This window comes from Balaenoptera musculus, chromosome 6 (genome assembly GCF_009873245.2).
Source record: "Balaenoptera musculus isolate JJ_BM4_2016_0621 chromosome 6, mBalMus1.pri.v3, whole genome shotgun sequence".
Lineage (NCBI taxonomy): Eukaryota > Metazoa > Chordata > Mammalia > Artiodactyla > Balaenopteridae > Balaenoptera > Balaenoptera musculus.
Window position 1 is genome coordinate 103,883,860 of NC_045790.1, and position 15,241 is coordinate 103,899,100.

Genomic DNA, 15,241 nt, shown 5'->3' on the forward strand with positions numbered 1-15,241 from the left:
AACCATCATAGTCCTAACAGACCCTTATAAGGATTTTGGCTTCTACTTGGAGTGAAATGGGAAGTCTCTGGAGGATTTTGAGCTAGGGAGGGACATGCTCTGATTTAGGTTTTGAAAGGGTCATTCTGCCTGCTATTTTGAGAATTATACTGTAGGAAGGTGAGGGTGAAAGCAGGGACTGGTTAGGAGCTATTGTAGTAATCTAGGTATGGTGCCTGGACTAGTGTGGTAATGGTGTTGGTTAGAAGTGGTCAGATTCTGGGTACATTTTAAAGGAAAAGCTGCCAGGATTTGCTGACAGATTGGTTGTAAATTTAGGAAGAAGGAACTCAAAGATGACTTCAAGGTTTTTGGCCTGAGCAACTGGAAGGATGGAGTTGCCATTTACTGAGATAGGGCAGATGTGGGAGGACAGGCTGGGTGTGAGGGAAGAGCAGGTTTTGTCCATATTTATTTTGAGATTCTACTAGACATCCAAGTGGAGAGGTCAAGTAGGCTGTTAGGTATGTAAGTTTAGAGTTCTGGTGACAGGTGTGGGCTCAAGAGAGAAATCTGGGAAGCATGAACATGTAGAAGAAGCCATGAAATTAGATGAGATTATTTTAGAGAATAAATACAGATAATGAAGAGAAGGGTTTGGGAACTGAGCCTTGGACAGTCCACATCAAGGTTTATGGGTCAGGGTGATAAGGAGGAACCAGCAAGAGAGACTGAGAATAAGTGACCAGAGAACTAGGAGAGTGTGGGGTCCTGGAAACAAAGGAATTGTTTTAGAGGGGAAGGACTCATCAGCTACACCAGATATCGCTGACGGGTCAAGGAAGAGAAGGTCTAAGAATTGGTCATTGGATTTAGCAACATGATTTATTTATCAGTTAATCTCTGGGTATAAAGGAAAGCACAAGGGCTTTGGGGTAAGACAGACCTAGGTTCAAATCCCTGTTCTCTCATTCTCTGGGTATATCAGCTTGGGTCCTCTGAAAACAGATGCCAGGACAGAATTAGATGTGCAAGAGATTTATGGGCAGAAAGGCCTGTGAAAGAGACAGGGTGCGGGTCTGCCACTGGTGAAGAAAGGAGAAGAGGAGGACTGGGTAGAAGACGCCTCACACTGCAGTGCATTTCTGAGAAGGTCAGCCGGGCTGATGGGGCGTTCCTGAGCAAAGATTGCCCATCAAAGGAGTCTCTGTGCCACGGGTGGCCATTGGCTGACAGAGGCCTGGGGAATGTGCTCACTGTAGTGACCTTGGGCAAGTCATTAAATTTTGGAAACTTCAGCCTCCTTATCTGTAAAATGGGCGTTATTTCTATGATTTTTTTGAAGAATAATGGGATGTTATATGTGATACTCCTAGAGTGAGGCCTGGTGTGTCATAAACTTTAATTCCTTTTTCTTATAGTATTTGTTATTATCTAATTCTCCTGGTTAAGGAGTTCTTGGAAACATTCTTTTTCTGGTTATTTGGGAGTAAAACCAGCGATATTTTCTTTCTGTTTGTTTGCTGACTGCTCTTTCAGTCCTTAACACTCTCTTTCCCTCTCTTCCTCACTAACCCCCTCCCCCAGCCCCATGTTCATTTTTTTTTCCTATCTTTTCCTCCATTTTTAGGGGTGGGAGGAGTTGAGTCATTATGTTGTAATTATCTTGGAATTTAAGTTGCTCAGGAACACTGTAGTTTGTTTGTTAATGAGCACTTGGTTTGTTCTTTGAATATGAATTATGGTGACCAAGACCTCCTGCAAGGTATATCCCAAAGAAGAAAATCCGCTGACTAGTCCTGCCTGTGGTGTGAGATTTGCTTAGTATTTCTGGAAAGGCCAAGGGACCTTGGCTCTTCTTGACACCCTCAGCCCACTGAACTGCCCCCCAAGGCCTCACAAGTGTTGGATAATTGCCATCATTGGCTCCCACTTTTCCTTCAGGCGTCGCTAGTGACGATAGACCTTATGCCTAGGCCAGGCTCCTGCCCTCAGACTTTGTTCCAAGGTGACAGCATGGAGGAGAATTCTCCTTGGGATCGGACCAGGCAGTTTCACCAGATTACAGTTAAAAGCCCTGGGTTGTGGTTCTCCTAGGCTGGATTCTCTTTCTCAGGTGTTTTTTCGCAGCACATGCTGATGTACAGCCTCTCATGGACGGTGACCAGGTTTTTCTAGGGAGAGCAGCTGGTACGGCAGGGTAGCAGGGTCCCCAGGCTGCGTTAAACAGGGAGGGGTAGCTGCTGTGCAGCCAGGGAGAGCTGGAATTGATACCTGGAGGAGCCAGGGTTACAGTCAGAACAACCTGAATAAGAGAACCAATGAAATGAGTTGTGTGACCTTAGGCTAGTTACTTCAACTCTCTGAGTCTCGGTTTCCTCAGCTGTAAAATGCGGTAGTAGCAATATTTACTTTTCTGAAAAGTTATTGGGAGAAACTCTTGTGGAGGATAAAGGGGAGAGGGAGCAGGAGTAGACAAGGAGAGCCTTTAGACCGTGATGCAGGTCTGATACCAGTGAAGAAAGGAAAGAAATTCACTAAATGAGAAATAATGTTATTTTTTAAATCTTCCTTATCAAGTTAACTGTTGTTGCTGAGCATTCCCGTGACTTTTTCTGCGTGGTGATTGTTAACTGTTATGGGGAAGCAGTTACTGCCATCCCACAGGTGAGGAGATCGAGACATGCTGCCTGCCATTAAGCTTTCCACCTAGGAGACAAGTACCGTTTAATGACGAGAACCAGATAGGCATATGGCATCTTTTAATAGCTTTATTGAGATATAATTCACCCATTTAAAGTGTATAATACAAAGGTTTTTAGTATATTCAGAGTTGTGCAACCATCACCACGTTCAATTTTAGGACATTTTTCATCACCCCACAAAGACACCCTGAACCTACTAGCAGTCACTCCGCACTTCACCCCAAATCACCCTCCTAGGGATTGCTCTAGGCAGCTACTAGTCTGCTTTCTGTCTCTATAGATTTCCCTATTAACATTTTATATGAATGGAATCACACAGTATGTGGTCTTTTGTGACTGGCTTTTTTCACTTAGCATAATATTTTCAGTGTTCATCCATGTTGTAACATGTATCAGTACTTCATTCTTTTTTATTGCCACATAATATTGCATTGTGTGGATATGCCACATTTTATTTATCCTTTCATAAGCTGATGAATATTTGAGTTGTTTCCACTTTTTGGCTATTACGTATAATGCTGCTATGAACATGCTTTCAGTTTTCTTGGGTATATACATATGAGTGGAATTGCTGGGTCATGTGATAACTCTGACTTTCTGAGGATCTGCTAAACTTTTTCACAGGGACCACACATTTTACATTCCTACCAGTAATATTTAAGGATTCTAATTTCCCCATCTCCTTGCCAGTACTTATTGTTGTTACTGTTATTGTTATTATTATTACCATGCTCGTGAGTATGAAGTGGTATCTCATTGTAGTTTTGACTTGCATTTCCCTAATGTTAACGATGTTGAGTGTCTTTTCATGTGCTTGTTTGCCATTTGTACATCTTTAGAAAAATGTCTATTCAAGTCCTTCACGCAGTTTTTAAATTGGGTTGTTTGTACTTTTGTTGTCGAGGTGTAGGAGATCTTTATATGTTCTGGATAATAGACTCTTATCAGATATATTATTTTCATCTCTTTAATTATAAAAATAATACACATTTATTGCAAAAATTCAAATCCTACAGAAAAATAAAAAGTTATTTTATTGTTCCCCAAATATTCTTCCCAGAAGTAACTGTTGGTAAGTTTAATATATATCCTTCCAGATTTTAAAAGATGCATACACACACACACACACACACACACACACACACATGTACATATTTAGTTTACATAAACGGGATTAAGTATCTGCAGTGCCACAACTTGCTTTTTTTGTCTTAACAGAATCTTCTGTACATCTTTTCATGGTGATCTCATTGTTTTTGTGCCTGCAGAGAAGTACCGTTTTGAGATGGGTATAGTACAGATGAAGAAACTGGGGTTCAGAAAGTTAAGTACTTTGTTCAAGGTCACAGATTAGTAAGCAGAGGAGTCATCATTCAAATCGAATCTGTTTCCAAAGCCCACGTTCCTGCCACACTATCACATTGCTCTGCGGGCTGCTGACCTGGACCCTCCCTCCTTCTCGCTCGGTGGCCTCTTTGTCTAGCTGCTGTATCGCTTTGTGGATCTTGTACCAGGGATAGTGTGTATAAGGTGCACATTCTAGGAAATGTTGATAATACCGTTTTCTTCCATAACTCTCATACATATAAACCTTTAGTGATGGTGAAAGAAAAATCAGAGGAGACCGCCTAATGACCTCATTCGGGCTGGGGCAGCCACCAACTGCGTTTGAGCAACTGTAGCTGCTTTTCCAGCCCTTTTCATGCCCGCTGCCTGTTCGCCGTCGCTGCTTTCCAGGGCCGTTCATTCATTCATTCTGCTGGAGGACTTCCAGTACAGCACGTTGTCTCTCTCGACTTCCAGGCCTGGCGAGCCTCCGTGCAGTTTTAGGAGGGCTGCTTTCTCCTCACCCAGCCTGTGGCTTTTTACGAGAGCCTCCTACTATTCAGGTCCCAAGTGTGTGGAATGGGGGCCCCCTCCCTGCACAGATGTTCTGTTTGAAACACACAAGAAAGTGCAATCAGGAATCAAGAGCGGAGCATGGGCTGCGGAGAAAGTTGCCATCAACACCCGTGCAGAAGCTGCGCCCAAAAGGGCAGCCTCCTCCTCCCCCTGCCCCTCTTCTGTTGTCACCCTCTGTGTCCTGCACCTACTTACAGAACCTGGCAGTTGGCCGCTGGAGATCAGCTCACTGTTCTACTGCCCACCTGTAGGGACTCGCTTTCTCCTTTCTCGCCACTGTGCTTAGACTTGTAGGGGAGCCGGAGGAGTAGCCGTGAACTGTGTGTCTAAGCAGGCCTTGGTGACCTAGCAGTGCCCTCCACGTCCCTGCAGCTAGTAAGATTAGCTGCTTAGATTTGTCTAGCGCCAGCAGGGAGACCCGGAATTCACGAGTCAGGCTGCACTGGGCTCAGATCCCAGGTCTAGCAGGAACTTGTTGTGTGGCCTTGGGCAGGTTACTTGGTCTGTCTGAGCCTCCCTTTTCTAATCTGCAAACACCAGGTAATAAGACCACTAATGTCATAGGAATGATGTGAAGGTTCACTCGGCTAATGCACAAAGTGTGCGTCACCCCAGAGCCTGGCACGTGGGAAGAGCTCTGCAAATGTTGGTCATTGTTCGAAGGCGAGCAGGTGGCACTGGGGCTAGAGGACTAGGCAGTTACCAGTGGGCCTTGCTGCGATCATAATGTTTCCTCCTTCTCTTCCCATCTTGCTTTATGTTCTTCATAGCACTTACGTGTCGGTTTATAGACTTACGTGTACTCTTTCTCTCCTTCACTAGAATGTGACTAGGCCAGTTTATTTATCTCTTGGTGAAATAAAATACAGTGTGTGTTTGTGAAACAAAAAAAGAAGAATGTGATTAGGTGGAGCCTTGTCGGTTTTGTTAATTGCTGTATCCCTAGACCCCGAAACGGGGGCTAGCATGTAGTAAGGGCAGTAATGCAGTCAGCGTGCCCACTGCTGTGCCAGGTGCTACTTGTATATTAACTGCTATATTCATAACAGTCTTTTGAGGTAGGTATGTCATTACCCCTATTTACAGATGAAGACGCTGAGTCACAGGGGAGGGGAGTCCTTTGTGCCCAGTGTTACACGGTTAGTAAGGGGAAGGACAGGCGTCTTCCTCAGAGCCTGGGCCTGTAGCCACTCTGCGCTGCTCGCTCTCTCTAGTGGGAGACTTCACTATTATTTTTATTACTGATCTGATTGACAGCTTTTAAAATAGTCAGTACCTACATACTCAGAATTCTTTAACCATCATCTGTCGTTCGCTCTTAACACTACCTGTGGAAGAAGAAAGGTAACATTTTTATTACTCCCCCCGCCCCCATTTACAGGTGAGCAAACAATAACAGATAGTGTTTCTTGAGCACGTCACCATGACCCGCACATTTAGTAACTCTTTTAATCCTTACAACAATCCCATTAACTTAGTGGTATTATACACATTTGACAGATGGGAACACTGAGGCAAAGAGGTAAAAGTACTTGCCCAGGGCCATACGTCTAAGAAATGATAGATCTGGGCCTCAAACCCTGGCAGTCTAGCTTCAGAGACTGTTCTCCTAAACACTTCAGTAAACACCCTTCTTTGTGATCTAGGGAGGAAAAGTTAATTGTCCACAGTTACCCAGCCTCTAAGTGGCAGAGCTGGGAGTGGAAGTCAAGTCTGCCTTGACCGCCAAACCTGTGCTCTTTGTCCTGTACACGAGAGCTGAGGTAAGAGTTACCTCCACGTATCCCTGGACTTGGGTTTCCAGCCTTCTATGGTGACAGGGAAGGAGAACGTGAGTGACTTCTTCAAGGTCACTCAGCTGCGAATGTGGAGCTGTGACCCCTGACCTCAACCTCGTCTCTCTTTCCACCATGCTGGGCTGTATTTCAGGATGGCATGTCTGGTTTAGCCAGGCCTCAATCACAGGACAGGCCTTTGAAAGCAGGTGCCCTCTTGTGTCCCCAGAGAAAACCGAAGGCACTGCTGATGGTAGAAGTCCTTCCAAAGTGTGTGTGTGATTTCCTTTGGGCTAGAAGGACATCTCGTGTCTTTATGAGACATGTAAGACAGGCTGGTGAGCTGGAGGGGGGTGGGGTAGGGTGGGGATGGGGGGTGGTGAGGAAAGAGGGGAGGGAGAATTGTGTCCCTAGGAGCACAGGAAGTCTGGCCGGGCTACACAAACAAAAACATTTCCTTCGGGGCCAGCGGCCCCAAGGCGTTGGGCAGCGCCCACCAGCAAACAATAAAGCAGGGCCTGTGTCTGCTGCTGATTGCAGGCCGGTGCGCTGCTGGCGGGGAGTCCCCCAGCAGCCCAGCGCGGAGGCGGGCAGCAGGCTTTCTCTTGGTGGAGCTGTCAGAGATGCGCTTCCACCGGCTGTTTGTTCCCTGGAAGTGGGGCACCCTTCTCCCTCAGCCTCCTGCCTCCCGTTGCCCCCGTGCCCGCTCTCACTCTTCCCGTTCTGCCCCTCGCTGCCTACCAGCCACTCAGTAGCCTTAGTTCCTAGTGACTGAATCCTTTTTGACTGCCTTCTCCCCCAACCCTCGCATCCTGTCGTCCCCCAGCCTTGGAGATTCTGTAGTAAGGAAAGTGGCCACCCTGTATTGAGCTGCTGCAGTGCGTACGCACTGGCCGTGTGCCGAGCCCTTGCCGCCAGCATTTCATTTAATCCTTGCTTCCGCCCTCTTAGTAATATTCTTACTTCTATTTTACACGTGAGGAGACTGAGTCAGGAGAAGTTGAACAGCACGCTCACGGGTCTGAAGCTAACAAGTGGCAGAGCAGAGATGCCAACTTAGGTCTTCCTGGCTCTAACACGTTCCTTTCTACCTCTTTAAGTCCCCTTTAAGTGACCAAAGATCCTTTTGAAGTCTGACATATTATATTGGGCTGGCCAAAAAGTTCATTTGGGTTTTTCTATAAGATGTTACGAAAACCCAACCAAACTTTTCTGACCAGCCCAATAACTGGTTTTTACTGCAGTTGCCACGCTGAGCGTAGCTTCCTCTGATGTACACCTGATGAATGGCTTTGCACGTGTCCCGTTCTCGCTGAAACCATAGGAAGTATCATTTCAGTCGGGGGGACTCTCTGCTTTGTGAGTTACCAGAGGGGCATGCCCCTCGCCTTATTGTTCGTGGGAACATGCTCAAGGAATTTTGCAGGAAGCCCCCATCCAGGATGTTACTGGAAGACCCGCCTGATGGAGTTTGTACAAACAAAGTGTGACCCTCCCAGCTCAGCCAAAACCCCTGCCTTGTGCGGGGAGGCTCTCTGACCCTGGCGGAAAAGGCTACTGTCTTCATCACCCAGCCGAGAAGCCGCTACAGGCTAGGCCCTGAGCTCCCCATCCGCGGGCCTAGAGGCTTCTGGGCAGACTTTTGCCATATCCTTAGATCTGGTTTGTACATTGGTTTCTGCACAAAATACAAGTCTGATCACGTTTCCTCTGCCTCACTCAGACGTCTGTGATATCCCATGTTATCCTTAGAAACAATCTACTAAGACTCTTTCTTTTTCTCTCCTTTTTTTCTTTTCTTTTTATTGTGGTGAGATATACATTAAAAATCTACCATTTCAGTTATTTTTAAATGTACAGTTCAGTGGTATTAAGTACATTCACGTTGTTGTGCAGCCAATCTCCAGAACTCTTTTCGTCTTGCAAAACCATAACTCTGTACCTATTGAACAACAACTCCCTGTTCCCCGATCCCCCAGGTCCGGGATGATCACTATTTTACTTACTGTCTCTATGAATTTGACTATACCAGGTACGTCATATAAGCAGAATCATATAATATTTGTCCTTTTGATTCTAGCTGATTTCACTTAGCATAATCTTTTCAGGGTTTCTCCATGTTGTAGCGTGTAGCAGAATTTCCTGCCTTTTTAAGGCTGAACCGTAGTCCACTGTGTGTACCTACCCCATGTATGTGTCCCTTCATCCATCAGGGGATCTACTAAGCCTGAATACGGCATCGAAGGGCCTGCGTACTAGTCTCGCCCTTGCCAGCCCTGCCAGCCTCCTCACTGGGCACAGTCTTTCTCCTCTGCTTTCTGTGCTGCAGCCACGCTGCCTTTCTTCAGTTCCCCCAGAACTTTACCTGGAAAAAGGCCTTTGTTTTACACGGGCCATTCCTTCCAGTGGGAATGATCTTCCCTAGCTTCTCCACTCTTCTTCATCCTAACTTGAATATCCCTTAACTTAAGTATCTTCACGTTTTCTTCTGGGGTCCCACAGGAGAGCTTGCTCAGCCTCCTTTCCCCTGCTTATTTTCATAGAGCTCAACATGTCTTTATTATGCTTCTTACCACTGTAACTTATTGATTAACTGTGCATGTGTTTGTTTAATGACTGCCTTCCATGCCAGACTGTAAACTCACTCTGACATAGTGGCTGGAATGCAATAGGTGCCCAGTAAATAGCTGCTGAATGAAACTACAAACTAAGTGAATGAATTAATACCAGAAAGAGAAAAATTCATGGCTATATGCTGGGAACATTTGGATTTTTAAATGTACACAAGGTGTTAAATTACTAGTCAGATCTCAAAAAGTCATCTTGCTGGAGCACAGATTGTTTGCCCTGTCATCTCTCTGTTGATAAAAACTTCCATGAATAAACTGTTCATTATTTGAAGGCGCCTCCGTAGTTGCCAAAACATAAACAACAATAGCAACAAAGGCAGCTTACATTTTCTGATTGTTTCTGTCAGGCTTTGTACTGTGTACTTTCCATATATTATCTCACCTAATCCTCACAAGAACTCTGAAAGATAGATGCTGGGGGTTTTGTTTGTTTATTTTCAATTTCTATTTCCAGATGAGAGGACCAAGGCTCAGAGAGTTTAAATCGCTTGCTTAAGGTCACTCAGCCAGTAAGTGGCAGGTGCAGAAGTGGAGGGGCATCAGGGTGGGATGGAGCACATCCCCTCCCCTAGTGCCCTTCCCCTCATTAACTGAAAGAGCTTTTTATCTGTTTTTTAAATGGGGCCTCTGCCTTGGTTTTCTTTGAAGCCAGGGTTTTGTGGCTAAAGAAGAATTTGAAAACTCCAGGTCTACAGAACAAATTTGACCCTGATGCACCTTTTTCAGCCTCATGCCTTCCTGCCGTTACACCTCCCACTGTGCTTCTGCCTGGAGTGCCCTTTCCTTTCTTCTGCAGCTGATGAGTTACTGTGCGTCTCTGGGGCATTTTCCAAACCTTGAGACAGAATGAGCTGTACTCTCTGCATGCTCCTCCTGCAGAAGGCCTGTGCATGTGTCCTAGCAGCAGTCGTGCTCTTCCTAAGTAGTGGTTGACAAGTTCGTCTACACTGCTGGACTGAGCCTCTGGAGAAGTTGGACCAGGCCTGCCTCGTCTCTGGCGCTCCTCAGCCCAGCCCGGGATCTGGCAGGGAACCCCGGGGCCTCAGCCAGTGCTTGATGAGTGAATGCATGCCAAGTGCAGAGCCGGTGCTCAGAACCAACCGGCTGAGCCCAGAGCCTGGAATACAGCTAGCCTGTACTCACAGAACCCTGTGAATGCGAGATGGAGACGATCAGATGTATTAATCACTGGTTTGGAAAGGAATTAAAATATTTCCATAATATAGTATGTTTCTTTTCTAAAACAGATGTGCCCTCGTTGTTTCATGAGGAAGTAATTAAGTGTGTTTGATTAAAACATTCATAAACACGGTCAAATTTATTCAAGGCTACTATATGCTGCTATCTTTATTGTTGGTACTTTATATATGTTGTGTGTGCATCTCCCAATCACCCTGTAAGGTGTTTTTATTATCTTCATTTTAGAGATGAAGAAACTGAGGCTGAGAGAGATTAATTAGCTTGCCCAAGGATAGTCAGCTTCTGAGTGATAGATACAGGAATAAAATGTCTGTCTTGACTTCAGAACCAGTGCCTTTCCATCATCCTGACTGCTTCTGATCTTGTAACTTGGATACCTTCGGCTCAACACCCGGAACCAGCATGCAGAGATGGCTCTCTTCCTCTCAGCCCTTCCTGTGCCTGGCGTCCCCGCCCCCCCCCCCCCCCCCACTGCACTCCCCTCTCCATTTCCTTAGACTATTGCCTCTGTATTTGCATCCTGAAGCTGAACTATTTTTGTCAATGTCAATAATTGAATATTATTATGTATGGAAACTGGTGTTAATAGTGTAGTAAGGTCACATTTCCATTAATAAATATAAAAAATACACTTTATTAAGGCCAAATTACGTATATTATGAATTTGTTTTCTTTATATAGCCATTTATTCTTAAGGGTTTTTTGAGTCCCAGTTTATATATTTTTGAATGTGTGATTTTTTTTTTCTCCATGTAAAATATAAATATAACAATGTAGTGAAAAAGAAGTTGGTTAGATAAATTTTTTATTTTATTAAAGATTGTCTAAAAAGCAGGCTACCTATTTCAAGTTATATATGAAATATAAGATTAAAATACTTCTCTGTAGAGAAGTTAAAAGGTTTCTTACAGACTTAGATGCATTTATTTTCTGCCCCTCCTAGTATTTCAGCAGGATTAAGTTTTTTGAATCAGTGGATCAAGTTTTAATTTTCCTGTTCCTTCCTTATACTGACATATGCTTTGGCAGAACAAAAAAGAGACCTAAACATGTCAGCATGATTTTTGTTCAATGAATTAAAAACCATAAAAGTAACAAGATCTGATCCAAATCCCTAAACTCCTGACATGGTGGTTTTGTCCTTTTCAGTCCCAAGATTCATATTACTGACTTTGAAAAAAGCTTTGTGCCTGGAAGCAGAAGTTACAGCAGCAGTGCATAATTTATTTGAAATAGATTGCAAGGGGTAGGCAGCATGGAGTAGTGGGAAGAATACAGGCTAGAAAGTTCTGGATTTGAATCCCAGTTCTGTCACTCAAGCCCATCTGTGTACCTCAATTTCCTCATTGGAAAATGGGGGTTTTAGAATCTAGTTTGATAAGTTGTGAGGTTCAGTGAGGTAAAGTACTCATGTGGCATTGAGGGGCTTAATAATGGTAGTAATCAGGATTATTTTTATTTTGAGAATGTTTTAAGAATTTGAGAATTTTGAGAATTCAAATAGCTGGATCCAGAAGGATTTATTTATCACATAGCTGTTCCACTTTGTCCTCAGAGCTTATTCTTTCTCAAAATTCTTTAATTTTTTTTCTCATCCTATCAGGAAAAAAATACCAGATAAATGCCACTAAATCTTTAACACCTGTTTGTCACTGTTTCACACGGAACATATATACCCAGAACTTGGAACCAAAACCATGTAGATTTGAGGATCAGGAACCATTTGCCAGTGATCTCCAGTTCAGGACCCAGGAGGCAGAGGAATTTTTTCATACTAAGACCATTGGCTTTTGAGACAGGCCAGCCTAGGTTTGACTTTGTGTAAGATAACCAAACTTCTTTGGACCTTATTTTCTTCATCCATAAAATGGAGTTCGTGATCTTACAAGACCCTCTGTGACACAGCTTTCCAGCCTCTTTTCATGTTACTCCCTTCTCTGTTATCTGTGCTCCAGTCAGTTCCTCGCATGAACATGATCTCGTTGTAACTTAAAGCCTCTGTACAATGCTCTTTCTTCCTCCTGGAGATCCCTACCCGTACTGGCAACTTTGCCCTCATTCTTTAGATCCTTGTGGTGTATTAGTCAGGATAGGATGGGCAGTGCTGTAGTAACAAGCAACCCCCAAATCTCCATGGCTAAAACAACAGAAATTTATTTCTTGCTCATGACGCATGGGGCACTGTTCATCATAGTCTCTCTGGGGCCTAAGCTGATGGAAGCCCCCTCTCAACTTGCACTGCGGCCAACAGAAACAAATGTGGTGCAGTGCACGCTGGCTTAGAAACCTTCTGCCCTGAGGCGACGTCCATTCTGCTCACATCTCATTGGCCAAAGCCAAGTTGCACAGCCACACCAAACTTCAGAGGGGATGGGGAAGTGCCTTCCTACTGGAAGGAATAAAAACCAGAATATTAGTGAACAAACCTAATGACTACCATGCTTAGATATTATTTCCTCAGGGAAGTCTTCCCTCCCCAAACTGACCCCTCCCCCAACTCAGACACGCTCTATTGGAAAGGTCTGTTTACTTAGCTCTCTCCCTAGCTAAGCTCCCTCAGAACAGGACAGAGGTCTGTCACCTTCATCGTAGCACTCTGTACAACCAGCACTCTGACAGGTGGTAGGCACTCAGTGCGTACACGACCAAGGAATGAAGGCAGGACAAACATGCTAGACTACTTTGCTGGCTTGTTGTGATGATTAAATGTGAAATAGGAATAACAACTGCTTCATACAGTTGTTGTAAGGGTCAACTTACAAAAACGTATAAAGTGCCTGTCGCAGGCGTTTATAATAGGCCTTCAATGTGCTCCTTGTTGTTATTATGATGAGGATATTAATCGTAAAAATAACTGACATTTATTAAGCATTTTTTTTTAAATAAATTTATTTATTTATTTATTTAGTTTTGGCTGTGTTGGGTCTTCGTTTCTGTGCGAGGGCTTTCTCTAGTTGCAGCAAGCGGGGGCCACTCTTCATCACGGTGCGCGGGCCTCTCACTATCGCGGCCTCTCTTGTTGCGGAGCACAGGCTTCAGACGCGCAGGCTCAGTGGTTGTGGCTCACGGGCCTAGTTGCTCCGCGGCATGTGGGATCTTCCCAGACCAGGGCTCGAACCCGTGTCCCCTGCATTGGCAGGCAGATTCTCAACCACTGTGCCACCAGGGAAACCCCTATTAAGCATTTTTAATGTACCAGACACTCTCATGGGTACTTTATGGAAGTTAACTGGTGCAGTGGTTCTCAAATGTTGTGTCTGGGTCAGTGTTGAGGTGATTCACAAGTAATTTGCTATAATAATAGTTAAGATTCTGAAGGTTGCTGCTTATTTGTTTTGGGTGATTTAGAGGTATAGAGACGATGCTATTTCTGTAGCATCATTATCCATTGGCACTGCTTTCTTTAGTGGGAGACAAAGGGGTGGAATTATAGCTAATAGTTGCTTCCTTTTATTGAGCACTTAAAATGTGCCAAGGTCAGTGCTAAACAATATACACGCATCATCCCATAATCTTCACACCACCCGTTTAAGTCAGGTACTGACTATCCCCATTGTACAGATGGGAACTCCGAGGAGGGGAAGTCAGCTATGCATCTAGTAAGGGGCATGGCCAAGAGTTGACTTCAGGCCTGCCTAGACTCCCTGGCTCATGCTTTTAAGCAACACTCTTCTTACTGGCTGTTCTCAGCTATCTCACCAGGAACTTTCCTTGACCTTGAGCATCCCCATGGGCGTGTGTCAGGAACGTGAAGACCCTCCACCGGCAGAGAGTAAAGTTACAAACTGCTGAGCTAGTGGACAAAGTGATGTTGAATTCTTGGCTGGCTGTTAATGCGTGGGATGATTTTGTTGAATGTTCTTTTGTCTTTTATCAGAGTAACCAGGGAGCACCGGGAAATGCTGGTGAAACTGGCTAAACAGAACACCAACAAGGCCAAAGACTCTTTACGGAAGGTTCGTACCAACGCAATGAATAAGCTGAAGAAATCGAAGGACAAGGCCTCGGAGGACACCATTAGGCTCATAGAGAAACAGGTACTGTTGCCAACAGATGTAGTGCTTATGTATCTGACCCAGAAAATCACTTGTTCATGTCTGAAGTGAGGAAAATGAAAACGGAATACTCCTAGTTCCTTCACTGATGTGATCGGTATTGGCTGAGTCTCTGTTCAGGACCTGGCCCTTCACTGGACCCTGGAATAAAGGAGGAGGAGAGGAAGCTGCTGACCTTCCACTGTGTTCCAGGCTCTAAGCTGAACGCTTTGCAGCACTTCATTTATCCTCGTCACTACAAAGCTGTGAGGTGGGTGGTGAGGAGACTGAGGTCCACAGAAGGTAGATAACTTGCCCAAGGTCCCACTGCTGGTAAATGGCAGCAGTGGGATCCAAACCCAGCAGACTGATCTCAGAGGCTATACTCTGATGCTCTCCTGTCTATGCTTGGTTGTCTGCGTGCGGAGATTTGGGGACTTGGCACTGTTCTTAGTGTGCTGAGTAGTGGCACTTCAACAAGTCTTAAAGGAGCTACTGGAGTGAGATAGTGAGAGGCGAGGGGGAAATGTTGAACAGCATGTGTAAAGGTGTGATGGAAAAGAACACCGTTCAGTTAGATAACCGTGGCTTGGACCCGGGTTGACACTGGGAATGGACAGAGAAGACAGAGTGGCCAATTCATAGCAGGTCTTGTATACCAGGGTGAGGAGTTTGAACTTTAACACGTCCAGAGGTTCCCACATTGGCTCTGCATCTTTATCAGTCATCCGTGGCCACAAGAACGCCATGTAGCAAACTACCTCGAAACTCAGTGATTTATATATCAAGCGTTATTTCTTATTCTTGTTTCTGTGGGTCAGCTGGGATGTAGCTGTTCTAGGATGGGCTCAGTGTACTTGCCTTCAGATCTTGGATGGGGCTCAAGTCTGCTGTACATCTCTCCGATCTTCTGGAGTCAACAAGCTTCCCAGGGCATCTTTTCATGGCAACAGCAGATGCCAAGCACATAAGCCCAGCTCCTCAAGTACATTTTAAGCACCTGCTCTTGTCACAAC

The 15,241-nt window shown here is 44.9% G+C and overlaps 1 protein-coding gene across 3 annotated transcripts in view; it reads left to right on the forward strand.

Moving 5' to 3' along the window:
- The window catches only part of MRRF (mitochondrial ribosome recycling factor), a 55,706-nt gene that overhangs the window by 31,681 nt on the left and 8,784 nt on the right, over positions 1-15,241 (forward strand). For 2 of the 3 annotated variants that reach the window (XM_036855073.1, XM_036855075.1), the window contains one exon: positions 14,069-14,228. In XM_036855073.1, coding sequence (XP_036710968.1) covers positions 14,069-14,228 — 160 coding nt within the window. Of the gene's footprint in view, positions 1-9,717; positions 10,258-14,068; positions 14,229-15,241 lie in introns of those variants that run through there. The other variant, XM_036855074.1, reaches the window with a different exon arrangement.